This window comes from Emydura macquarii, unplaced genomic scaffold (genome assembly GCF_026122565.2).
Source record: "Emydura macquarii macquarii isolate MOO-44397 ecotype Brisbane River unplaced genomic scaffold, CSIRO-AGI_Emac_v2 contig_2834, whole genome shotgun sequence".
Classification (NCBI taxonomy): domain Eukaryota; kingdom Metazoa; phylum Chordata; order Testudines; family Chelidae; genus Emydura; species Emydura macquarii.
The window spans coordinates 5061953-5089014 of NW_027132971.1; the positions used below are offsets into that span (position 1 = coordinate 5061953).

The following is a 27062-nucleotide window of genomic DNA, read 5'->3' on the forward strand; positions in this document are numbered from 1 at the left end:
AGTGTAAAGTATCCTGCTTTAATTTACTTACTTCTGGCTCCTTAATGTGTTGACTTCACCAGTTTACACAGCTTGAGACATTGATAGTGAGTGTAAGTAGATCAAAGGGAGCCAGTGTAACTGAGCATAAGGGGATCAAATTTGGTGTATTCAATCCAGTGGGTCTCAACCCGTGGCTCAATCAGCACGCAGCTGCACCCCCTTTGAAATCCTCAAAGCCATTCAGGTAGAATATATATTGTGTGGCTGCAGCCCACATAACACAGAGAGCTGCATATGCAGCCCACAATATTAAACAGATTGAGAATCACTTCTCTGGACCGTGGGCCTTGTGCTTCCTGCTCCCACGTATGCTCCCCTGGCATAACTTCCTAGTATCCCAACCAGGCCTGACTCTGGTGATTGAACTGTGGTTCGGCTCTCAAATTCTCTCCTGCTTCTGATCTCCTGGTAACCTGACCCAGCCTGTCTCCTCACACTCAACTCTCAGTTTACCCTCTGGCCTGTCCTCGGATTCTGATCTCTTGGTATCTGAACCAGCCTGATTCACTAGTCCTGTTTTGACCACTAAGTCAGACCACCCACATCCTGGTCATTACAAGAGGTTCAAAAAAATGGGCTTTACACAACTTTTATACCTCCACCCACTGATCCTCAAGCCATCTGGGGGCAGATTCACCTTCTGTAGCAACACCTGCTCTAATCTGCACCCACCTCCTGTTGTCAGTCAGTTAGTTAGGGCGTACTGGTGTGAGTTCCCCTCTGGATGCCATCTCAGCTTCTGCAGCTAGCTGAATCAACAGACCTCATTAAGCATGACCCATAAATGACCACAGACTCAGATAAGCGGCAAAGGGACTCAGCCAGGTTTATTACAAGCGAAGCACGGTGCTAGCACCCCATAGGAGCTACGGGTACACTAGGACATGTATGCTAGTCACAATGGACTGGATCAGTTAACGGTGGGACTTTCCGTTCTCCCCTCGGCCGGACAAAGATTCTTCTGATGGGACCCCTTTCTTATACCCTGATACAAACAAGTTTCACATTGCATCTCTGTCATTGGTGATTGTTCTATACCTTGCTTCCAAATCAAGCACAATATTTTCATGCATCATTCTGTCTCTTCTATCTTAAGGTCAGGGTATCTCTGTACTGTCTCTCATGATTGTGTTTATGCACCACTGAATCTTGGGGAGAGCCTGTACTGCCTCCCTATACTGTATTTCTTTTCGGGGAGCATTGGTACGGTCTCCAAGAATTGTGTTTCTTCAATCACCAAGTATTGTGGGAGTTAGTACTACTAGTGCTTTAACAATACTGTGTTCCTGTTACTGCTCCTTAGGAATGCCAATGCATTAACAATGCTGTGTTTCTGCCAAGTTCCTGTATCAGTCATTGACCTTGTAAGCAGCTAAGAGTTGCTGTTTCCTAAAGCCAGACTTTGGTTCAGGCCTCAGATCCTGTGTCTAGGCCCGTTATACTACACCTCACGTCTTAGGCTCTCACTTTCTACTACACTTCCAATGGTCTCCAAACGGCTGTTCTGGAACCTAGGGATCACTGGAGCACAGCAATATTCTAGCCAGGCCTCATTTTCCTTTGTTATGTCCCCTACAATACAGGATGCAAGGCTGGATAGCATAGGGAAATCTACAACAGTTCCTTATCATCTATCATCACCATGTTATCACTTATGGTTGTGTCAAAGGGCCAAACAACAACAGGGCCTCATTTTCCTAGGCTCTGTGTAAACATAGAATAAAAAACAGTCCCTGCACTGAAGAGATTACAATCTAAATAGGCATGACAGGCAAAGGATTGGTCTACATACAGTTTTTGTACCGCAGTTTAGAAACCAACATAACTAAAGCAATACAAACTCATGTATAACTGCATCCAAATTAGGGAATCCTATCACTTAAATTATGCAAGCTTCAAAATTGATATAAGTATAGCAGTAAAAAAAAAAAAAGTATGTAGACAAGCCCAAAGGGTAGGGAAAAGGGATATCATGTACAAACAGAGCGAGCAGAACAATGGTCAGTAAGCATCACGACAGCGCCATGATTTTTTTCATCGTTTTTTTGTTATTTAAATCCTTTGGGTGGAGTTTACTGAGGAAGGGATTAACTAAACACAAAGACAAAGAGCTGAGTAAGGAGTATAGGCAATGGAGAAGACAGAGAGAAAGAAGAAAGGAGGGAATCATGGAGAACAGGTGGAGTGAGGCTCTAGGCCACCAGAGGATTCTTTTATGCAAATGGAAATTAGCAGCCATCTAAAAGTGGGACAAGGTAGATTAGCAGAACTGACGATTTGGCAGTAGAAAAAAAAATATTTTTCATTTTCTGCATAGAGTATTATATACCCCAGAAAGGAAAACATAATATATAATTAAAATACATGACAATATTATTTCATGTGTGTGTATTTCCTGGGATGGATCATATTGACTAGTATTTATCATTATTGAGATTTCCTTACTATATATCTACACTGTGTCAAATGTATTTTGTCTGATTACATCGATAAACACTATAATGATAATGTAGTTGACTAGTTTTAATATTGCAGAAAATACTACATATTATCTTTGGATTGCACAATATTAAAGTTTTGTTATTGCATCCAAGTGTCTTTCCTGTACACAACAGTATGGATAAAAATAAAGGCCTAAAACTAGGTATTATTTAGATTCCAGAGATATCTTATTTTCCAGTTAGGCTTAGTAAAGAGAAATGGAGTAGAAAATCAGATTGAAATTAATCTTTCTCCACAAAATAATAGTTGTGCTTTTACATCAATGTATACATTATTCAAAAAGTACAGTATTGTACCTGCATAAAATATACAGCTGACTATGGTTTAAATATAGGGATTTTCAATTCTTTAACCTTTTATAAAACATTATAGGACAGATCGTACAGCTGGTATAAAATGAAGTAGCTTTATAGTAATTTACACCAGCTGAGAATCTAGCCCCAATATTTCCATTATAGGCATGCAGTAACTACTATACAAGGGTGTCAACTTTTAAAAAATTAATACGTAATATTAGAGATACAAAATATCCCCATACATTCTATTCCATACAGAAATCAAAACTATGTCTTACCAAGGATAAACTCCAGCTTTGGCTCATTTGCAATCCTCTGGATACCTTTTAAAAAAAAAAACCAAAAAAAAAAACCCATAAATTCTAATTTCATATACTGTAATCTTAACTTGCTTTACTTATGTATCAATATCATCTCACCACTGTTGGAGGCATCTATCAATTTACTATGTTTTTAAATTAATTTATATTGTAGAAGAGACCTTTTCATAAAGTGCCTGTCTATAAACGAAGAACTGTGTAGGATTTTATTTACTTTTTTTTTTAAATAAAGATCACACCACTTTTACCTTGCGTCTCTACGTAGAAGAATAAAAAGTAATTCAAAAATTATAAAACCTTCACTGATGTTTACTTTCTGACAAATACACATGATTTATTTTTAAATAAGTTTAAATAACATTGCCCAGTTGCCTAAATATCTCTGAAAAATATGGTCTCTAAAGGTTCATTTTAAATGCATATGGCATCACACTGCAAACTGCAACAAAAATATCTACATTTACTCAAAGCATATAAATCATGTTAATAAAAGTAGAACACTTTACCATATATTATTTTACCAAGAAACCGTAAAACAAAAATGTCCATAATTTTATATGAAAGAAGGGAAATGAATTCCCTCTCTCATATGCTGAGCATGAGAATGCTACAATATGTATGTGTGTGTGTATATATATATATATATATAAAATATATAATGAGTATACTATAATCCCTGGCCTTTTAAAAGTGTACTTTAATTTTGCACATCATTTGTTGTATTTTAAATGGCAACATGTTCTTAAATCATTGGGGCATTGGAGGGACCATTAAGTTGCAACGCTAACCAATAGGGAGAATGAAAGAAACTGCTCAAGTACATAAGAATAGTCATAATGGATCAGACCAATGGTCCATATAGCCCAGTATCCTGTCTTCCGACTGTGGACAATGTCAGGTGCCAGATGGATTGCTCAACCTCCACAAAAGGTAACTGGATAATGGCTGCAATATTCATGAATGACATACTGTAACTGCCTCCTGTTGTCACAAGTACTAAAGAAAGGCTCAAACAGAAGGGGTTATGCTCAAATGGAGAGGAACTTGCATGGAAGTAGACAGGGAGGGAGGTTTTTAGTTATGAAATGAAAAAAGGTATATAAAAGAATGAAAAACTGTATGCCCTCTGCAAAAATTGAAGTTGCAGAATGAACTATCCTGGAGAGTTTATAACAGCAATGCTTAAAAATGCCTTTGTGAACTACATATAATCAGATTTTTCAAAAATGTTATAACAAATAACTGCTCTGACAACTAGATTTCACAAAATTGAAGCGCACCACCAACACTTTCAGCAGATTGGTCTATAAAATGATTTTAATAGAAAGGTTGGATGTACATTTGACAGAGGTAAGTAACTGGGCAACTGAAATCCTCTAAAAAGGACTCAATTCATAATTAACTGCATATCTTCAGAACCTAGTACACTGAGCGTGAGTTAACATACTGCTAGTTGCTTTAAAAAAATAGAATGCCTTTGCAATGCAAAGAATAATTCCATAATATTAATGATTAATTTAGCCATCTTTCTTTGTAAGTTTACCAAATGTATATTGTACTATGTTATAGTTTGTATGCATATATTTTTCTTTCAATTTCAGAATTTTTAAATCTTATTAAAAAAGAATCAGAATGTAGTTATCACATCTTTGTTCCTTTAAAGAGGTTATTTACATAAATCTGTATTAGCAATAATATTTAAATAAAATATTCTTCATTGTTTTATTTCCTCTGGTACAGCCAATTGTCAGTCCACAATTTAAATTGTACTATATTTCCAACATGTCCACTAATTTGTGCAGTTACAGAATTTGGGTATTTTTTAAAATAGTATTTACCGTGTTACATGAAATAAAAGAGTATGCACACTTACTTGTAAACTCAGGCTCCCTAAGATTGTCTGCCTGTGTTGCAGGGAGAAAGTGCTGTGCTTCATCTGTTGTTTTCTCCTCTTTGATTTCCATGATCAGCCTCCGGAGCTGCTGAATTTTATTCTGCAAACTTTCTAAGTTTGCTTCTCCAAGTGCCACAGCCCACGATTCACAGTCTTGCTTAGATGCAGCTTCAAGGTAAAGATCTGATACTCCGCTCTGAAACTCTGCACTCAGAAAATATTAAGACACTTTTTTAGGAACACGGATAGTAAGGGGTGGGCTGGAGATCATGACAGGATTGATGCTACTGATGTAAAATACAGATTACTATACGTCTATTCTTTCTGTCACAGAACCACACACACCTCATACACCTCTTGAATCAAACGCCTGTTGCTTCCCATTCGGTGAACCACTAACTCCATGCTACACAGCAGTTCCCAAAGCAGTTAGTGTACTGGAAAATTAGGCGGTGGAAATCATCAGACTGAAACTGGAATCATCAGAGTGAAATGGGAAATCATTTTTCGGTATGGATTCTACTGTTCAGCAGGTAGCTTTCAGGACAGCCAATTTAAGCAAGAATTCTATTTAGCAGCGGCAGCAGACAGCATTCTGACAAAGGGACTGGTGGGATTCGCCAGGGTGAGTATGTCCATTTCTTCTAATAGAACCGTACTTTACGCTCACCATTCTTGCCAGAATACTGATTATCAATATGCAGAGATAATTTAGGATGACACAACTCCTCCATCAGGAGTCAAAAGGTTGTAGAGGGGAGCTCCTGACCATGCACAAGTTTGTGGCTGTTCTGCCTGACAAAAGTGTAATTGTTTAATGAAAATTTTATCACTGGACTTCCCTAAATATTTTGATGTATTAATGTTTACATTTTTTTTTTTAATCCAAAAGACATGCAGATTTCCCCCCCTTAATTTTAATGTGAAGTTAGCTAATCATTTTTTAACTTCGGGCATTTAAATCCATATGGTGATCCCTAAATATATTTGTAGAGGTATTGGGCATCTGCCGCTCCTATTTAAAATTTAAAAAAAAACTGTTGTTAAAATTTGAAATCCGAAAGTTGTGGATGCTTAGCAGCAGATCACTTATTTAGGGACCTAAACATGAAGTTAAGTGCCGAACTTGAGACACTCAAGTTTGAACATTTTAACCTTTATTGTTTGTGACAGAGGATGTGTTTAGAGCCATGAAGACTTAAGTCTTCTGGGTAAGGACAGATACAAAAAGAACACTAGTCGTGTTAAGTTTCCCCACACAACAGACCAGTACTACGGGCCTCAACCGTATGCAGAAAGTATCACTAAGATTTAATAGTGACCCATGAATCCTTAACCTCTTTGCCAAGATGTCCTGCCTCTCCCCCAACTCATTTTATATAAGCCAAGCAGCCACTAGATAACTTTTGGCACTAGTAACTTTGGTCACAATTCACTTAGGATCTGATCCAATGACTATTGAAGCCAATGGGAGCCTTAATCTTGACTTTGCTGGGCCCAAGATCAGGATCCCTAGGTTGGATCTGAAAGGTGGATTTGGAGGTGAAAAGCTCTAAATATCATCTCCAGCCTCTGAACCAAAAAAGTCAGAAATTTTAACACATTTTATTATGTGACTTTATTTTAGAGTCAGATGTAGAAAAGAGATGAAAGGGGAGTTATAGTTATAAAGATGCAGTCATTTAACTTAGGCAAGTACTGGTAACACATGTAGAATAATGGACAAATTGTTACAGGTGGACAACACAGTTAGGGAAAACACATTTAGCATTAAACAAAAAGGTCTATAGAAGTACAGCAATGAGCATTAAGGCAGCTTGGATATCCAAGTCGGCATGCTTGAGAAAAGGGTGCCAAAAACCAAATGCAACAAGTTTTATAACTAAAATCCAAATCCATTAAAATATACTTATTTTGAACATAAAGAGGAACAGTGATGTTGCATACACACTTTCCACCACCAGCCAGATAGAAAACAGCTGCTTTCGGAGGAAATAAATCTTTTTGGCTTGGAACTACTCTACTTATATTTACCCCTTAGCTCTGACAGTCACCATTGCCATATGCTAAGCACTAAAGGCATACTGCGCCATTGAACACACACACAACTGAAAATGGACACCATAAAATGGGTCTGTATATTTGGGGGATAGAAAAGAGGGATGTTATTCAGTGTAGTCTTAACTGTGTCCATGTATGCAATATGTACACACAATAAATTCATATACCCCAAAAAAATACAAATTGTGCATATACTGTAAAGTATTTTCAAACAGAAATAATATTATAGGTTCTCTTTTTTTAATACCAAAAAGTGAATAAAATTTGCCTCAACAGAGGTAAAAAATGTTTTAAAAATGGAGTAGAATTTTATTAATATAAAATAATTTCTATTTTTTCTTTGCTTTCATATCTCACAAATTACCAAGCAATTTTCTCCCCCAAATGTAAGAAGTAAAATCCCTCTCAGGCTTAGATCTTTAATGCCAAGTTTCAGTTCAGAGATAATATTTAGTTGAATTGAAACCTCCTGAAAATAATGATTTATTATGGAAAATTCTCAAATTTAATCAAATCCCTAGAGTGGTGCAAGTAACAGGGTTATTATATTCATGCTGAAATATATTCCACACAGAAAGTATTCTATGTGTGGACAATAAAATACTTCATATTCTACAGCTAATGAATAACTGTAGAAAACAGGAGTGGCAAAGTCATACAATATTAGGTACAATGCTGTTTAACCCCATCATCACACAACATGGCACATACTTCCGATGAACTCCTGGGCTCTAAAGAAGTCATTGGGACTTTTGCCATTGTTTTCAATGCAGCCAGGACTCACCCTTTGTGTGTTATAACAGTTTTAAAGCCACACCATTATTTTCTTATCAGGGTCTATTCTATATAAAGAGTTGCAGTCCCTTAGGACTCCTGTAGTTGAAACAAAGAATTCAAAGAACCTGAAAACAGAACTGCTGTCAAATAAAGAAGTGTCACAGAGAAAAGTAAAGATACCCCCATAGGCACAGGGAGAGCCTTCCTGAATCCTCTCTATCAATAGTACACAAGACTCTTTGGTGCTAAGTATGTCCGCCCTGAACTAAAAACAAGTTAATTGAAAAATCAAAATTCCTCCACCCCAGTTTAACAACAGTAGCTAGCACTTTCTTCTTCGTTAACATCATGGTTCCTAAAGATTAAAAAGTGACACTGAAAAGTAGTTTAAAGCCCAGAACTGCATTTTCATTTTTAAATATATATCCGAGATTAATCTTCACAATGTCCCCTTAGGTAGATATGTCTGCAAATTCCTAGATTGTGTATGTTATCTGAATGATGTTTCACTTTATCAGTAAATTACTTTCATGAGGTGAAATAGGTAATCAGAATAAAGCATTGAAAGCTGCAGGATGTCCCTGGAATAGATACTGTCATTTAAAAGGCTGAAGTTCAACAATGCAAAGGCTTTTTAAACTTCCAAGAAAGTTTGTTTTTTAAATTCCTCACTTGGTATTAACCATCAATCCAGTTTTTAAACAAAGCTTTATTATAGAAACCAGGCAAAAGTGACAGGAAGAATGACAAACTGTGCTAGGCATTACCTTGTTCTATTTCCGAGAGTCAAACACAAATCCTTATGCATTAATATTAAAAAATTCCTTGGAGTACTTATTGGACAGCTGTATAGAGAACATGTGCTCAGTGTCTATGCTTTCAAGTGACAGCTAGCCTTTTCTAGAGAATGTTTTAAACAGTGATAGGTTTTTTTATACCAAATAGTCCAAAAAATGGAGTTCAAAATGGCTAAAGGTCTTTCTCTCTTTTCACACTCACTGGCAAAGAGTAATTCTGAATTGCTACTTCAGCAGTGGAAAATGGTTGGGAATATCAATGAGCCACTGTCACTCTAAAATGTAAAGCATCATCACAGCTAACCACCATATGCTGTAACAAAAGTAGAATGGAAGCTTTGATACGTAAATTATATCTGCAGGTTATTTCTAATACAGACATCAGAGGCTCTTAATTTACAAAGCTGACTGAATTCTATATGCTGATGCATTTCAAGTTAAAATTAGTACTGATGAAATCATCCCATAGTTACTGATGATGCTGTGTTTATCTTCCTTTGAAAGTTAAATTTTCAATCAAAGATAAAGAATTTAATTAAAAATGTTATCTTTTTTTGGAGGGGGCAATGCTGAGAATAAACGTATATAAATTACCATTAAAATCTCCATTTAGGTCCCCATAGAAGCTCATGAAGAGTGCCTGAAGCATTTGAAATGAATATAACTAAGTTTTCTCACATTGCTGAGCATAATAACTTGCTTCTTTTAATACTAACGGGTTATCTCTCACACTGACCCATATCCTTTCCCTTTTCACACACTTCATTAAATCAGTAACACACCTATTCTGGAAGCAAGGGAGAACATATACTTATTTATACAATACAGAGATACAACAATAATCAAAATGCTGAACATAAATATTGCAGGATTCACAGAATATACTAAATATAGCCTTTGGAAAAGAGTAGACTGGTCTTCTAGCTGGGAATAATATCCCACTCCCACTAGGAACATCAGCCTACTGAGGAGGCAGTGTGGTATAGAGGACAGAAACTAGAATGCAACCTCAGGACACCTGGGTTTGATTCACAGCTCTGCCTCTGGCCTGTCGATAACCATGGGCAAGTCACTTCATTGCTCTGGGGATCAGTTTTTCCTTCTATAAAATGGGGATAATGATATTGGCCTTCCCTGTAAAAGCACTTTGAGATCTACTGATGAAAAGTGCTGGTTAAGTACTAGGTGATCTGATTACTCTAAAGGACAGAACCAAACATCTATCAGTGTATGTGACAGAAGTGCTGACACTCCCCAAAGCAACTTCCTTCTCTGACACATTCTGCCACTCTCAGTTACACCCAAACCAACTCCCACCTCTACTCCACCAAATTTATCATGTGACTTATTAAGTACCCAGAACCATCAGTAATGTCAAAAGGGAACTGCCAGTGTTCAACACCTCTCAGGATTATACCCATACTTGTCAGTACTACCGAGAATCTTCATTATCTCTGTCCTTGTTGAATTCCGAACTATGATAGATAAGGCCAGCAACCATCTAATAGGTTTTGCTCCTCACACTTGCATTACTCCAACCAAACTATGACAACCATAAACATAATTGAACAATTATTCTCTCTTTCACTTTCAGCTCTAGAGCACTGAAAGTTTGCACAAACACAAACATTTTCTCACAAATTCCTGCTATTCTTGAATTAATACTACCTGCTGCTGGTAATCTTAGTGGAAATCTTGTGTGATGAAATCCTGACCCTATTGAAGTATATGGGAATTTTACCACTGACTTCAATGGGGCCAGGATATCAGCCACAATATTTAACAAGTGTGACATATATTACATCTCCCACTGTATATGGCCTTATTAGTGTTTCCATGTGACGGTAGCTTGCAAAGTGTTCTCTCCTCAGTGTTTAGTCATCTTGTCCCAGTGTTTTACTGGATACCCAGCTAAATGTCAGCTGAATTGCTCATCACTGTTAAACTCTGAATTAGATGCACAAGAAATACTTTTTATTTATAATAATTTATTTGTAGTAAAAGAAATACACTCTTTTTCATATCCAAGTAGGCTTCATGATATTTCAAGGTATTTTCTACCTCCCATCACATTTGTTTGTATGTGTATCCTTTTCAGATGAGCATGCAAATATATCTAGTTGAAAATTATTCCTGCTAATTGTGTCTAACAGTGCCATTTTCGCTGCATTTCTACCAATAAAACCTACATTATTTCCTCTGACCCCTTGGAGAAAAATATTTTTTGAATCAAGATACCCTCTTGTAAAAAGGTTTATGAATGAATTCCACTGCACCACACAAGTTTCAATATACTTCTTAAAATGGTTAGTGCTATGGAAAAAATGTTTGGTACTCACGAAAAATAAGAAATAATAATGCATCGATCTAGTTAGATACAGCCATCTTTCTTGCAGAACTCAGGGACCATTAGAACTAAATTAACATGGCAAATTGAAAGAAGGGGCTTTAAAACTTGATATCATGATATCAGGCAGATTCCAAAACATAAATAATTTCAAACACAATCATAACCGGTTGACAGCAATCCTGTAAGCCATTTCTTTGGAGAGAAAGCTTATATTTTAGCATTTACAATAAAAATGCTGTCAATAAATGATCCAAATTAAAATCTTTACAATTAAATTCTTATTTAGATTTGATTGAAATAATTCTCATGTTTAGAATCATAGAGTTGGAAGGGATCTCAGGAGGTCATCTAGTCCAAACCCCCTGCTCAAAGCAGGACTAACCTCAGCTAAATAATCCCAGAGTGGGTTTTGTCAAGCCACAGCTTAAAAACCTCTAAAGATGGCGATTCCACCACCTCTCTAGGTAACCCATTCCAGTGCTTCACCACCCTCCTAGTGAAAAACTTTTTCCTAATGTCCAACCTAGATCTCCCCCACTGCAATTTGAGACCGTTGCTCCTTGTTCTGTCATCTGCCACCACTGAGAACAGCCCAGCTCCATCCTCCCTGGAACCCCCTTTCAGATAGTTAATGGCTGCTATCAAATCTCCCCTCATTCTTCTCTTCTGCCGACTAAACAAGCCTAGTTCCCTCAGCCTCTCCTCATAAGTCTTGTGCTCCAGCCCCCTAATCATTTTTGTTGCCCTCCGCTGGACTCTCTCCAACTTGTCAACATCCTTTTTGTAGTGGGGGGCCCAAAACTGGACACAATTCTCCAAATGCGGCCTCACCAATGCCAAATAGAGGGGAATAATCACTTCCCGCGATCTGCTGGCAATGCTCCTACTAATGCAGCCCAGTATGCTATTAGCCTTCTTGGCAACCAGGGCACACTGCTGACTCATATCCAGCTTCCTATCCACTGTAACCCCCCGGTCCTTTCCTGCATATTTCTGTTTATTTAGTTATTGTTCTTAACATCAGTTCACTAAATGAATTAGTAGTATAGAACAGAAAATGAAAAGTGTAAGGGAAAAAACCTTACATTTAGGGTGCTGCTACATGAAAGAGGGTCATGATTAAGCACAGGTGACTGGGGGGAGGGCGAATGCACCAACTCTAGACCCATATTGTACATTATATTTTACGAACCAAGACATCAAACCCATATTTACTGTCAGAGGAGCTATACTACATATGATTTTTTCTCTAATTTTAGAAAAAACAACTGCAGCCTTTTGAGATACTCATTTCAGTCATGAGAATAAAGGTGTAGAGGCTTAACTGTATGTTTCTTTTTTGGACAACGGGATACATTTTGTCTAAATGTTTAGCAAGGATGTTTCAAGGATTTTCTAAATATTGATATATACATGCAAAATGAATGTTAAACATGTTGAGTTGTGTCTTACTTACTGAGAACTACTGAAACATCTGTTTTATTCCTGAATTCCACAACACAGCACAGCTCCAGAAAAAGCACCTCACAGCCTTCAGAACTCTATAAAGGACAAAGATTAGAAAATGTTAGGATTTAGAACACTTGGGAAGTCTTTCTGTTAATATGTTCACAGCCAACATATCTGGCACATTGATGCAGCCTATAGCTAGAACAGTCACTAGACAAATGTATATGGCCATCCTTTAGTTACTGATCTGTATCATCCGGCTTCAGCTCAATGAATTAAAATGGGCAAAAATCAATAGAAAAGATCATAATAGAAAAGAAGAAAAAAGTAGTCAGATTTCTCTCCTATGTGAAGACAGCCAGTATTTACGTGCCAACTAATTTCTCAACTATCAGCTGATCCCTTTCATTCCAACTTCTACACCTAACTAATGCTATTTAATCACAACTTGTTAATCAGAGGAATAGATTGAAACTTGGAATTCTATTAAATAAGTAAACTTCTCAAGTGAGCAGAATTTAGTAGCAACACAAAGTACATGATCCTGCAATAGAAATCTCCATTTATTCTCCTTTTATAAGGGATTTCTTTGAGATAACTTGAAACCTTAGATACAGAACATATAACTCATGTAATTGTAAGTGATTTGGACTACTTTAGGGCACAAAACTGAAGTTACTGGGATCACATTCTTTTTACCAACTTCCTCCTTGTAAGGATACAGACTTCCTCTTTTAGCTTAATAATGAGATTCCTATTCAGAAAAGTGAGGCTATTATCTCCCTCACAATTTACCTTCCCTTTTCTTGACGTTCTTATGCATTCTTTATTTCCAATATCTGATAATATATAATCATTAGAGTACTGTTCTCTTACACATTTCCTTATTACTGCTATCCTGGTGTTTCACAGAGCCACTCCTGTATTTCACTGAGCTTCAGAAGTGCAAAAGTTAAATTTTTCATATATTCCATCAACTTCTTTATCCAAGGAAATCCCCAAGGACTGGAGCATGCCTCATTTTCTGCTAGTTTTCCCCAAAACTTAAACTTTTTTTCCACATATTTGCTATTTTTACAAAGTGGTAACTCTAAAATTTTCTTATACCCATAATAGCTGCTTCAAAACACATGAGCTTTCTTTGCTACTTCATTTTCTGCATTTATATTAAGTGATTTGGCCTGTCAGGCTGACACTCAAATGGTCACTTATTTGGCAGACAGCTTCATATTTATCTTTAATTATTTGGCCTGATCCTGCATTCTGTCACAAGACGAGCCTTTTCTCACATAATAGTGCCAATGACTTTTTTGGAACTACAGGTATCAGTGAAAAGTTCCAGAGGGGTAGCCATGTTAGTCTGTATACAGCAAAAACAATTAGAGTCCTGTAGCACCTTAAAGACTAACAAATTCCTGCGGGCATAAGCTTTCGTGGGCTGCAACCCACTTCGTCAGATGCATGAAATGGAAATCCCAGATAGGAGGTATATATATACACATCCAAGGGTAAGAAACATGGGGGGGACAAGTGCTAACAAAGTCAATTCAGTTAGAGTAGATGAGGCCTATTCACAACCATTGATTAGAAGGTGAAGCACTTCATTAGAAGCACTTCAATCTCCCAGGACACTCTGTAGCTGACTTGAAGGTTGCCATACTTCTACAAAAAAAACTTCAAAAACAGACTTCATCAAGAAACTGCTGAGCTGGAACTCATATGCAAACTTGACACAATCAGATTGGGTCTGAACAGAGACTTGGAATGATTATCTCATTACAAGAAGTAATTGTCACTGTTCACACATTCTCACCTTCTAATCAATGGCTGTGAATAGGTCTCATCTACTCTAACTGAATGGACTTCGCTAACACCTACCCTCTCCATTGTTGTTCCTTACCCTTGTATATATATACCCCCTATCTGATTTCTATTTCTTGCATCTGACGAAGTGGGTTGCAGCCCACGAAAGCTTATGCCCCTAGCAATTTATTAGTCTTTAAGGTGCTACAGGTCTCTCATTTTTACAGGTATGAGTGAAGATTCTTTATGGAAGAAAGTTTAGCAGAATAAAGCCCAGATTCTACACTATATGCTTTTGAATGTAACGCTTTATACAGTTCCTGCAAAAGTCCAGTAAATTCTTAATCTGAAGAGGAACAAGATAGAAATTTTCATTAAGTCTTAAGAGGTGTTTTTCGTGGAAGACTACTATTTTGACATCTTGGACTTTTTTTTTTTTTTTTTAAATATAGCAAATTGGTAGTCATGAAAAGAGTTACATTGACAGCACTAGAAAAAGAATGAAACCCACTTGATTTACCACAATGATAAAACATTAGAATAAAGTGAACTTGATACAGATTTTTATTAAAAAAGATGAGCCAGACAAATATAATCTCTTTTTTGGATCAAAATTCAAAATTAATTGATTAAGAGAATACCATTGGTATGGTATATCTATGAACTGAAAGAATTCAGCATTGTGTATTGTTTGGGAAATTATTCAGATTGGCCTAGACAGGATCCCTGTCACCTAGATTGAAAACCAGCTAACGGGCTGTAAAAAATAAGATTAATAGCAACGTGTTGAGTGAGGGGAGTGGAACAGTAGGTGCTTCAGAAATGGTGTTAGTCATGTTTTATTTATTTTTAATTGATGAGCTGGAAGCTGGGGATAAACCAAATATTAATCAAATTTGGAGTTCTTGGATGTCTCCTATAAATCAAAGAAAAATATAAAGGGATCTATGGCTCAATCCAACTCTTACTGAGAGCAATGGGATACAATGAGAGCCAGCCTGCAAAAACGCACACCTACACAAAGAAAGAGATTTAATTAGAGAAACTCTAAGGGTATGTCTACACCACCACCACTAATAAATAAATAAATAAAAATAAAAACCACAAAAAAACCCACACCACACAGTGGCAGTTAGTCTCAGAGCCTGTGATCAGACTTGTTGCTAAAAATAGCAATAGACATTCCTGCTTGGGCTGGAGCCTTAGCTCTGAGTCCCACCCTTCACACAACAATAAGGGTGAGAACCTAGAACCTTGCTTTGGTTCTCAACGCATTGCGCCTTGTGCAAACATTTACATTTGTGCAAAGTGAGTAAATGAAGAATTATTATTTGGCTGCTGTAGTCCCACAGTGCACAGGTGTAAATGACTGCACAGATTGCAAGGCACTAGAAAAATCAGGCCCTTTGTTTACAGTCTGTACTAACTCTTTTAGCACTAATGATTTGATTAGAGCTGGAGAGAGAGGGCAACTTGAGGTGAGATTTAAGCACAAGATAGCAACTGAAAGTCTGATACCAATGTTAAAGGGGAAAAGGTTTTCTGCCCACAGAAAAGGATTTTGTAGCAGGTAAGAAAAACAATTCTACAACACAGTTTCAGGTTTATAAACCACAGAAAGCAAGCAGCTTGGTTATGCTTTCTGCTTTCAGAAGTGTAGTTATAAACACTAAAATCTTTGTTTCTATTCCATTTATGGATCAGTTACTTGACATTTTGGGGAAACCCTACTCCCGCAAGGCTCCATGTGTTCTCTTCGTGTTCTCTTCCTGCCCTCTGTACATATTATATATATATATATATATATATATATATATATATATATATATATATATATGGACCAGTCACAATCCAGTCCTTAATAAAACACACATATTGACTAAATTTCTCTTCTTTGCTGTGGTCCATTTGTGTTGCTTCAGAAGCAATAAAGGGTCTGGAAAGTCAGCAGATTTCCCCAGCTGAGGATTCCTTTGAAAAAGCATAAAGATAGTGTAAAATAACCAAGAATCAAGCCTACTTACTATATAGAAAAGGTATAATATATCAGCCTAACTGGAAATCAGGAAGAGTTCATACCAGTATAACCAAATATGGGCAACTGGCCTTTTTTGTTTCTAACTCAACTTTATGTCTTTAAAAATGTCAGTTTTACTGCTGGGCCCTACTTACTAGAATTCATGTTCTTGATGCTTGGATTTGTACAGGAAAAGAAGTATACATCAATCAATGCTGCAGAGGTATCAAATAATTATACAACAAAAACTTCTGTAAGTGAGGTTTGTTTTAAAAAGCAGCTCTGGCTGATGGCTCAACTGGTATATGCGATGAACTATAAACACAGGAAACCAAGGCGCAGGATGATAATTCAAGCATTTTTTAAGGAAAGTGAAGGCTGTAGGCATTGTAAAAGTACTCTTCTCAGTCTCCTTAGAGACATGAATGCAATTTACATCACTCTAACACCCTAGAAGCTGGTATGAAACAATACTGCAATCCCAAAGGAGTATGCTTGGCTTTCCAAGCTTCAAGATTAAGCACAGTGGAAGATCAGAAGATATGCAGTTACTGTCTATAAACAAGTATATGGCAAGGAGGCAGAAAAAGGAAGGCAGAAAAAGGTTATATGGGGGGTGAGGCTGTGTGGGTAGAAAAATACTTTTTCTGGTATTAACCTTAGCCACCTTAGTTACCATGGTAAGAAGATGGCTTAGGCACCAGCCTCCCCATTCCCTAACGCAAAATTAGACAAAGCCTCATGACTGCCATTACTACATGACTTTTGTAAGTTAGATGAGATATTCTCTATCTGTTATAAAAAGAATGATACATTTATTTACAAATTAAATGAGAAAATTGTAATCAGGAGACACATTATGTACATCTGATAGAGACCAACTTCTTTTATGAGTATCTGAAGGGGCCCACAAGTATTATCTTGGTTTAAATACACAACCAGCTTGTTTGATGAGAGGTTTTTTTATGTATTTATTTTATTGCTCAGTGCTTGATTGTGATTTCACACTACGGTAACTCCACAGACTTCACTAGAGTCTCAACCAATTTATGCCAGTGTAAATGAGATTAGAATCAGGCCTACACAGAAGGTGGTGGCATCCAATGTGATGCTATTCCTGCCCTAAAATAACTACTCTGGAAAACCCTGATCAGCGGTTCACTGCATCATCAACAAATCCCATACTTGTGCTACTTCATCAGGTTGGAAGGAAGCAAACCTTTCTAAAAAGGGCAAATTCTGATGGTGGCTGAGAAGTCAGGCCAGCAGAGTCAGGAAATTATTTTTCAATGCTGTTTTGAAAGGGGGCAATGAAATCATTTGAATATCTAAATGACAACACTATTCTATTGCTCAGATCACAGAAACAATATCCAAATCTTAGAAGTAGCAAAAATTTCTAATCCTTCCATTTATTTTAGCAAATTATGGGCTAGATTTTTATATCGATTTATACTGCTACAAATCCAGAGCAATTTCACTCGGGTTCATGGTTTTACTGTGGATTTACAACAGTGTAACTGAGATTGGAAACTAGGCTCACCTTCTTCAGGATTCAGAGCCAGAATTGTACGAACCTCTTAGTTAATAGAAAAATAGAAGGTGAGGTGGGTGGGCAATTCTCACCCATCATAACAGTGTCATGAATTCAAACCTTTTAAACACACAAAACTTATTATATGGTATTAGCACAGGCAACTACCACTTAGGTCACTAGATTAAATTCAGTGGAGATTGTAAGATACATACCATATGGGAAGCCAATAGAAAATTGGTGCAAGTAGGTGTGTCTCGCTGTCTGGAGTGGTTCACAACCATGAGTGCCAACCTCAGGGCAGACTGTCAAAAAGCAGGGCAGACACCCCAAACTAGTGATATGTTTTCTAATTAGATTTCACCAACTCAGTAGCAAATGTGAATTCCTGAAGCACTAAACCAATCTTACAATGGAGTCACAGACAGTCCCCCTTGGCATTCCCATCTCTTGCCACCCAGGCAAGCCGGACTTAGTGATAAATGGTTACTTACAAAGATCACAAAATATTCAGGTTACTCCCATCCCAAGAGACCAGTCACTTCCCCTAGATCATTTGTACCTTAGATCTTACACCAAAGACAACACTGGTAGCCAATTATATAGTAAACTAACTGAGGATTTATTAAGTAAGAAAAGAAATGAGAGAGTTATTTACAGGGTAAAAGCAGGCAACATATATGCACAAATGAGTTAGTCTATGGTTCCAAAAGGGGACAGAGATGTAGTAATGTGTCCACTGAATGTCTTTTAGGGCTAAATCAGATTGTCCATGGAGATCTCTGCTTTTGTTTCTTAGCTCCAGCCCTTGTGAAAGTCCAAGGAAAGAGATGAACAATTTTCACGACAGCTATCTTTATTTCTTTCTTCCAGAATTCAAGTTTATGGGCCAAGCACTCCTTCACATAACTTTTTCATGGGTGGATGGGGCAATCAACAAAGTGTCTATCCCACAGTGGCCCATTTAGTTTTGATAGTCCTTCTTGATAGGGGGGAAACTTGATTCACAAGTTCAGAGACAGCACTTTTACAGCTAAAAAGTAAACTTATATTTTACCTTGTAGCATAGGATACAGACATTAGAAATTATATTAATGCATGCAGTAACTTATGAGAATTTTATAGAGTTTAAACACTAAACACATTCTTACAAGTCTAACACTTATCTTGAACAATACTAATATATAGATAAGTTGGTCTGGCTTTCAGCTGCAAATTTATCCGTGCTAAGCTAACACCTACATCATTGGTCAGAACTGGCACCTAGTCTGCCAGCATCACAATATGTAGGAGAAATACACTTAAATTTGACATTTAGTGGGAGCATAAAATGAGTGTAATTTACTCACCAGAGAACAGAAAGATGGAAGAATGAGAGGGTACAAGATAGCTGAAGTAGAAGAACAGGTTTAGTTCATTTGCTAACCAATTTCAATTTGCACCATGATTTACATTATTGCAGGATTTGACCCACTATTTTGACTTTTTTTTTTAAAATATTGTTTGGAAATCTTTTTTCTGCTGCAAAGAATGAGGGCTGTCGCAAGGGCTTTGAAAATGGTCAAATAGAGCTAGAATGTCAGAATTGTTTCTATAGTCCTGTTGATCTGCCTTAATAAGCCAAGAAAAAAAAAAGTTTTGATGTGAAAATGTGCTGCACTCTCCAATGGCCTTTATGGATATTTTGATGTCTTTGATGTTATGGGAATAGATGAACTAGCATCTGTGTCAAGAATTGCACTAGCCCCACATAGCTAAAATCCAAAATAAGACTACTAAACTATGTCTCAAAGTTAGCCACCCTGAGAATAAGAGAATGGAAAACACAACAGCGAATATCACACATTGACAAGTGCAAAGGTCATCCTTTTGCTAGCTGAAGTTCATTCTAGATTATTCAAAAATAAATGTTGTAAACTTTACACATAAGCGTTTACTTAAGCACATGCTTAAAGACCTTTCTTGGGGGTTCATAAATATATCACTTCACTTACCAATATTTTAGCAATTAAATTATTCATATGCATTGTCATTTATTTCCTTTTTAACTTGTAAATATTATGCTGATAAGCAGAGTAAAGATGAAACTATAAGTTTACAAAAAACTGAATATCAAAACATAGAAAAACAAAACTGACATAATACCGTAGTTACAAAGAAGCCACATAAGAGATGGTTGATATACCCGTGATTAAATTAATATAAATATTTTATTAAAGTATGTTTTTAGGGTTTTTTTGTTTTTAAATAAAACATGTAAAAGACAAACTGGTTGAGAGCATTGGTAATGATAGGTAGAGCTTTTCAACTCCAGGCTATCATTGTCAATCCACTCCATGTCACTAGAGACCAATGGAGAAGTCATTGCCATCTGACCACTTTTCAGTGACATATCCAAAATAAGGTAGTCGTCAGACTCCAGCTGCTAGTGAACAAAATGTCCACATTTCAAAACTACCACCACAATGGACAACTTTGGTGGTAGACTCAGTGGAAAATTAGAGATCAAGGAGACATGGAGGGCCAGATTTACATCTAAAAAATGTAGATGAGCACCTAATGGGTTTTTACAAAAGTATGTATGAAGGTTAGGTACCTAACTACCATGAAAGTTAATGAGAGTTAGGCATCTAAATCACTTAAGTGCTCTTGAAAATCCTAGCTGGTGTCTGTCTGCATCTTTAGGCAGCTTTTGCAAATATGACCCAGAGATCACACTCCTTTCCAAACTACCTCCCCAGAGGTGAGCTTTCCAAAAAGAGGGAAAGGATGCTTTGTAGCAATGGAATTGCTGCTGTTCATCATACTGTGTGTATAAACAGAAAATTTCAGTCCCTGAGGTTATCAGGCTGGCCCCTTTCACAAGCAAAAAATTTGCTAAAAACCCTGTAAAAATTGGATTGATCCTGTCCATTCAAAAACTAATATGCCTAAAACAACAAAGAGCAAAACAGATTGTTCTATTTTTTAAATGTCATGCAATCATTTGTTTTTATTATAAGTAAGCACGTAAATTGTAGAATTTAAAATATCTACCTAATGTTCTACAAACAGCATTCAATGTATCAAAGACACATTTAACTCTTTAACAAACTGGTCTTCTTTAGTACCCTACATCCCTGTGCTAACCCATCCACAATTTGAGTTGGTATCCTGAGTATTTTACACATTGGTGACCCAAACTATTTAGTAAGGGGGAGTATCCTACTAGAGGATTTGATGAGGTAATTTAATTAATTTAGAGAGGCACTGAACTGCTAGTTTGCTACAATCTCCTTTACAGACTGTCAGCTCACTGATGGGTACTCAGTCATTTTATGCAGACAATGCCCTAACCACTATGATTAATCCATCACATAATGCCACTAGCTACCAATACCATGCTGACAGTATAATATTGGTCATCTGCCTCCATTTTAAGAAGACATCATTCAGTTGCAACATCACTGAAGAAATCTTGCAAAAAAGACAACTACCTATTTATAGACTCTTACCTTTAACAAATGTGAATATTTAGTACATACTTAGTACAATTAGTAATTTTCTTTTCATTTACAAAAAGCAGCAGTAATTAAAAATAATCTACAAACATGAAGTCTATTAATTCATACACCATATTGTCTCATTTTATTATAATCAGCATAATTAAAGGGAAAATTAAACTCATTCCACATTTTATACACCAGGTTTGAAACCACATCTCAAATTACCCTACCTACCTAAAGGTGCGTATATATAGTTCAAATGCAGATTAGTTGTTTTTATTAGTTATATTTTGGTGTGAGGCTCTAGTATCCTATCATAAAATATACCTGAATAATATACTATTAAAAGCATGGCTTATTTTGATTCTCTTCCCATCCTTCTTGGTTGTCATTTAAAAAAAAAAAAAAAAAACAAGGGTCTTATTTATTCCTGGCATAGTGCCCAACATACCACAGTTTCCTTCAGAGACCAATTTAAAAACTAAGAATTAAATATTTAAGTTATATTTTTAAATGAAGTGTTAAGACCTTAATTACAGCTCTTCTGAGATTGAGCCACACTGGATAAGGAAAGGACGTTCATTACCCAAACAGTATTGCTATGAGGCATTGTGCTTTTGGAACCAACACATTATATCTTTGGAGGCCTGGGGAGCTGGCAGTGAGGAATGCTTTTTACTGCCAGTTCTTGGTATTTTATTGCAAATTGCATGATATTTAGTTTTTTCCTTAAATTCCCAAATCCTAGAGTCACTTTATTTCATGAGAATCTCAGCTTTTCTTTTCTTTTCTTTAGCCTACATTTCTAGCCTTCCTGCGTGCAGAGAGAAGACTCAGAACCAGAAGAGCCCCCCCCAAATATATATTTTTAAACCTCATGATTTTAACCCAATCTCCTCATTTTGGAGGGGGAAGGAGGGCATAGGACATCGGAATGCTTGAGGTTCGCTTAACTGCATCTGTTTAACAGATGTCTGCATCTTTAACTGCATCTGTTTAACAGATGTAGCCATGTTGGTCCCAGGATATTAGACAGACAATGTGGATGAAGCAATATCTTTTGCTGGACCAACTTCTGTTGGTGAGAGGAACAAGATTTTGAGCTCTGTGTTGTTCCGATAAAAGGCACCCACCTTGTGTCTCTGTTTAACAGATGCAACCAAAAGTCAACCACCGCACCTAATCCAACACATAGGAGGCCATGGCTCTCCTACCTTAAAAAAAAACAACTCTACATGAATCTTCCAGTGATGACTAAACCTACCCTTTTTTTTTTTTGGGGGGGGGGGGGGGGGGGGGCGGCGGGAGAACGACAACGACGGACGGGACGGGACGGACGGACACCAAGGGACAAGAGTGATGGAAACATCACTGGCAAATCCCTGGGGATGAACTCTCCCCAGAGTCCAGTATGCCTCACTGATGCAGGAGGTACACATTTTTTTATCAGAGTTTAATCTAAACTGTTGGGGGAAGGGGGGGGGGGAAATGGAGGTGTTTTATTCTCCTTTAGGAAAAATATTATGGTTTCAACAAGACATTTGGAACAGATTATGATTTAACTGTTTCCTTGGTACTGCTGGCTGTAGCAGAACATGGAGGAGAGTTTTCACATGCCCACATTCAACTGCACACTATTAACACTAATGGGACACTACCATGCAATGTTATGAGTAGGACATAACATTTAGTGCCAGCAAATATCTTCTGATTAGACACGTGTTCCTCTTTAAAATATTATTCGCACCAACTCTGAATAAACAAAACATGATGCATTTATTGTGATTCCTGCACCTAAACAAAGCCTCACACTACACAGCTCACACTCTTACCACAGGTGAATGGCCAACCTGGCATGATCTGTTACTTTCCACTTCAAAATATCAACTATAGCAAGTCTGTAAACTAAATATTTAGCATTAGGAACTTAACTGGGCCGTGATGGCTGAACAAAGTGGGATCTATCACTCAACTCCTTGGCATTTCACTGTTTGTCTAATGTGATAATGTTTGAACCCCAGATCCAACCAATTATGACATTTAAGGGAAGGTTCTATGCATTAACAGCCAGAATCATATTGATTTTGGCAAAATTCAGAAAACAATGAAAGGAGGAATATGGAGGGCACACAGAACCCCTGGCATGAGGGAGAAGATGAAGGGCTTGCAGAGAGTCCCTGGAATAGAGGCAGATGGAAGGATGGCACACAAGGAGTTTGTGAGGGGAATGGACAATACTAGGAGCCTCTAGCATGCGCCATGCACTGGGCTATAGAAGTAACGAAGTATGACCCTTTAGTAGGCACAGCCTGAGTTAGTTAGGTAGTACTGAGTCAGTGCTTCCAGAACTGCTTGGTGCACAAGGGAAGAGGACCTGCCACTACACTCCTTAAGAGTACAGAATGCACTCTCCTCCACAGCTGCCTGGTGTGGAGGGGAGAAAGGCCAGAGCCTTGACTACAATGCCTACTCACTCCTTTCGGGTTGGTTACTCCCTCGACTGGTGGAAGCCCCACGCCACAGGGGAAAGCAAGGAGGCTCCCTGCACCTAATCTACCTCTTCTCGCCACACTTCAGGCTTGAAAATTTATGCATAATCTGCCCTAGATTTTGAATTCTAGCATAAGTTACTTTTAGGCAGGAAAGTGGTTCCATAAAAAAAATAAGTGATCATTCAAGTAGACAGCAAAACAAAGAACAATGTTCTGGACAAAGAGAGCAAGGAAGGGGAAAAAAGTAAAAGTCCAATGGCTGCATGATGAGATTTTTCAGGTAAATATTCTCCAGTGCAAGCACTAAGATTTAACTAAAGAAAAATCTATTCATCTAAAGAAAAATCTACCCATTGCCAGTCATTCAGCAAAAGCTGTTTCTTATAGCTTCATTACGTGTTCAACATTTTAGGTGATGGTCACATAGAGAGATTACATATGAGCTTTTTTAAATCATCACCACTTCTTTATATTCAAGTGGATCTGAAATGTGTAACTTCAACATGCCCAAGAAATGCAGCCTTTTATGAGAAAGTAGTAGTCAGTTGGAGTTTTGGACTAAGTAAGGCTTCAGGATGTGGTCCAAGTTTCTTTTTTTTCTGCCAGTCATTGACAGCAATCTAATACAGCACACCAAAAATAAACCACTTAGAATTTTATGAGGATATAACATCATAAGTGGCTCCAGCTGTCAGTAGGCTTTCAGATGAGTGACTTAGAGCTTTCACATAATGTGTTACCAATACACAACAAACATCATCTTTTTTGAATAAACCAGGTTGTACCACCTTCATTTCTTTACATTAGCAGATAAATGCCAAAAAAGTTACCTAGCTACATATTTATCATCATTTTTTTTAAAGTCAGTTATTTCCTTTTACAATGCCTCGCTGTCAAATGCTTATCCCAGGCACAAGACTGAATTATAATATTCAAGCTGACCATATCCTAAATGTAGACAGGTAAGGCATTACTGTTATTAAAATTTTGTAACATAATCTGGTAGTTTAGATGACGTTATAACCCACATGAGAAACTGCGTGTTGTAAATAACATAGAGCTAGCAGCTGTTCTGTATGAATGTAGCATTTTTATATTTGAATACAGCACTTCATAGTGTTTCATAATATTTTTTCATAAATCTGTTTTATTATAAGCAAAGTAATATAAGATCATTTTATTAGCTAACTAGTAAATAGTGAGTTAATATCCTGCCAACAGTTCTTTTAACTATGCCAACTGTGTCATATTACAACAGCTGGCTGCTGAATGTAAGTTAGCTAGCTGTCAAACACCTCTGGCCTCTTCTTGCTACAATCCCAAGGTAGTATTGTCTATTTCCTGAATATTACATTGAGTTTTCTCAAAATGGATCATGATATCATTATACATTCCTGTGTGTTTGATTCCATTTAACAGTACAAAACAACAACATACAAGATTTTTTCCTTTAAATAGTATCATCCTTACTGAAGCTCTAGCTTACATAAAAGGAAAGCTAATAAAGGATGATGGAAAGATAAAACAGCACATTTTACATACTTAATTAACTAAACAGAGCAGATGATACAGCGATCCAAATTCAATACAGTGGCAAACAGATTTGCTTTGTAAACTGTTTAAGGTGCTTTAAAAGGGACACCATCAGCTTGAAAATAAGACAACTTTAAAAAATGAGTTAAGAGTAGGTTAAGGTACTACACGTGCTTCTGAGTTTTTATAATCACATTTTCCTATTCTTTATTTTGTCCCCATATTGCTATGTAAAATCCACAAAAACAGAGGAAACTGACTGATTAAACAGTGAAAGAACTATGCATAAAGTGCTGTGACATGCTCAAAGTAAACAAATTGAAAAATATAAAAAATATTGTTTTGCTACCCACCTGTTTCAGTCATGGTAATCTATGGTGTTATTTGTAACAGCAGTAGGTAAAAAAAATTCAGGTTCCCTTTAAGTTTGAAAGCTCTAGGACATAGACCGTAAACAAATTAAATTATATAATCATCTACAATGCAGGCTTGAAACTGAAAGAATTCTGTTTTCAGGGAAGATGTGGATTATTCATCATCTTAAATGGTGTACATAGCAGTTACGGATTAAGTACAAATTGCCACTCACGTGAATTTTGAATATGAACATTTTGATTGTACAAATACCAACAATGCAGCAAAACCAAAATATTAAATAAACTATATTAAGAGTATTAAAAATGCAGTCTTTCAAGTGAAGGGCAGACTCAAATGTATTCCTCTTACTGTTCATTCAACTAGTAATGGGAAGATGCACAAAGTACTTTCACGGAAGTAAGGCCTCTATTCTAATTCTGGTTTTATGGACCATGTAATATGCCCTTTTGTGCAACACAATGGGGACAGGCTGGAGTCTTTGCCCCCTTAGTACTATAAATCTGCTGTGTTTACATAGTTCTAGCCAAAGACATGTCAGTTTCAGTGCTACACCTGTTTTTTCAGGTTTTTTATAAAATCAGTCATAAAAATTCACTGAAGACAAACTTGACAAAGAAATAGAAAGATCTCAGACCAGAAGCCATTTAAACAAAATCAAGTGCAAAAAGAAAATGGCTTGGCCATTTTAAATTAGAAACTAAAACAGAATCCATATGCAATATAACAGTAAATGGATCCAATCCTGGTCACTACATTCATGGGAGTGGCCTTGTAAACTTCATCTGGGTTATTACCATGAATAAGGCTACCAGGATTTTTCTCTTGCACTTGTAATTTAATAAAAATTGGTGGGCAGTTCACACAAACATGATTTAATCCATTTTGGTGATATTTTGAGAGGGAATGGAGAGACTAGTTAAGTTTTTCAAAATGCACATCTATTCATAATCAGTAGCTTTTTTCCCCTTCAATGGTTGTGAATATTTTACTTTACTTACTAATTTGCTTAAAAAATTGGCTCTTATTAGCCCCTGCTCAAGCCCAATACATTCTAACAACTTTTCATCAGAAGGCAAAATGAAAAAAGTTATATAAGAGAATCTTCAATGTAAAAACCTTCCTTGTTTTATATTCTTCCTTGTTTCCCAACCTAAATCAATGTTTCCCAACCTGGCAAACAATGAACACAATAGGGACACATCAAGGCATGCCAGGATACTTGCCAGTCTCCTGCATTGCCACCTTGCCTGCATGTAACAGGAAATGCATATTGTACCTTTCAAAAGGAGGTATACTGAACACTATATTGCACTCAATGTTGCCAGCTCATGA

General features: G+C 36.9%; 1 protein-coding gene across 4 annotated transcripts in view; it reads right to left on the minus strand.

Moving 5' to 3' along the window:
• The window catches only part of INPP4B (inositol polyphosphate-4-phosphatase type II B), a 426088-nt gene that overhangs the window by 300063 nt on the left and 98963 nt on the right, over nt 1-27062 (minus strand). For all 4 annotated transcript variants that reach the window (XM_067567968.1, XM_067567967.1, XM_067567971.1 and 1 more), the window contains exons 2-4: nt 12496-12580; nt 5034-5258; nt 3119-3163 (exon numbers count right to left, since the gene is read on the minus strand). In XM_067567968.1, coding sequence (XP_067424069.1) covers nt 3119-3163; nt 5034-5258; nt 12496-12580 — 355 coding nt within the window. The remainder of the gene's footprint in view (nt 1-3118; nt 3164-5033; nt 5259-12495; nt 12581-27062) is intronic.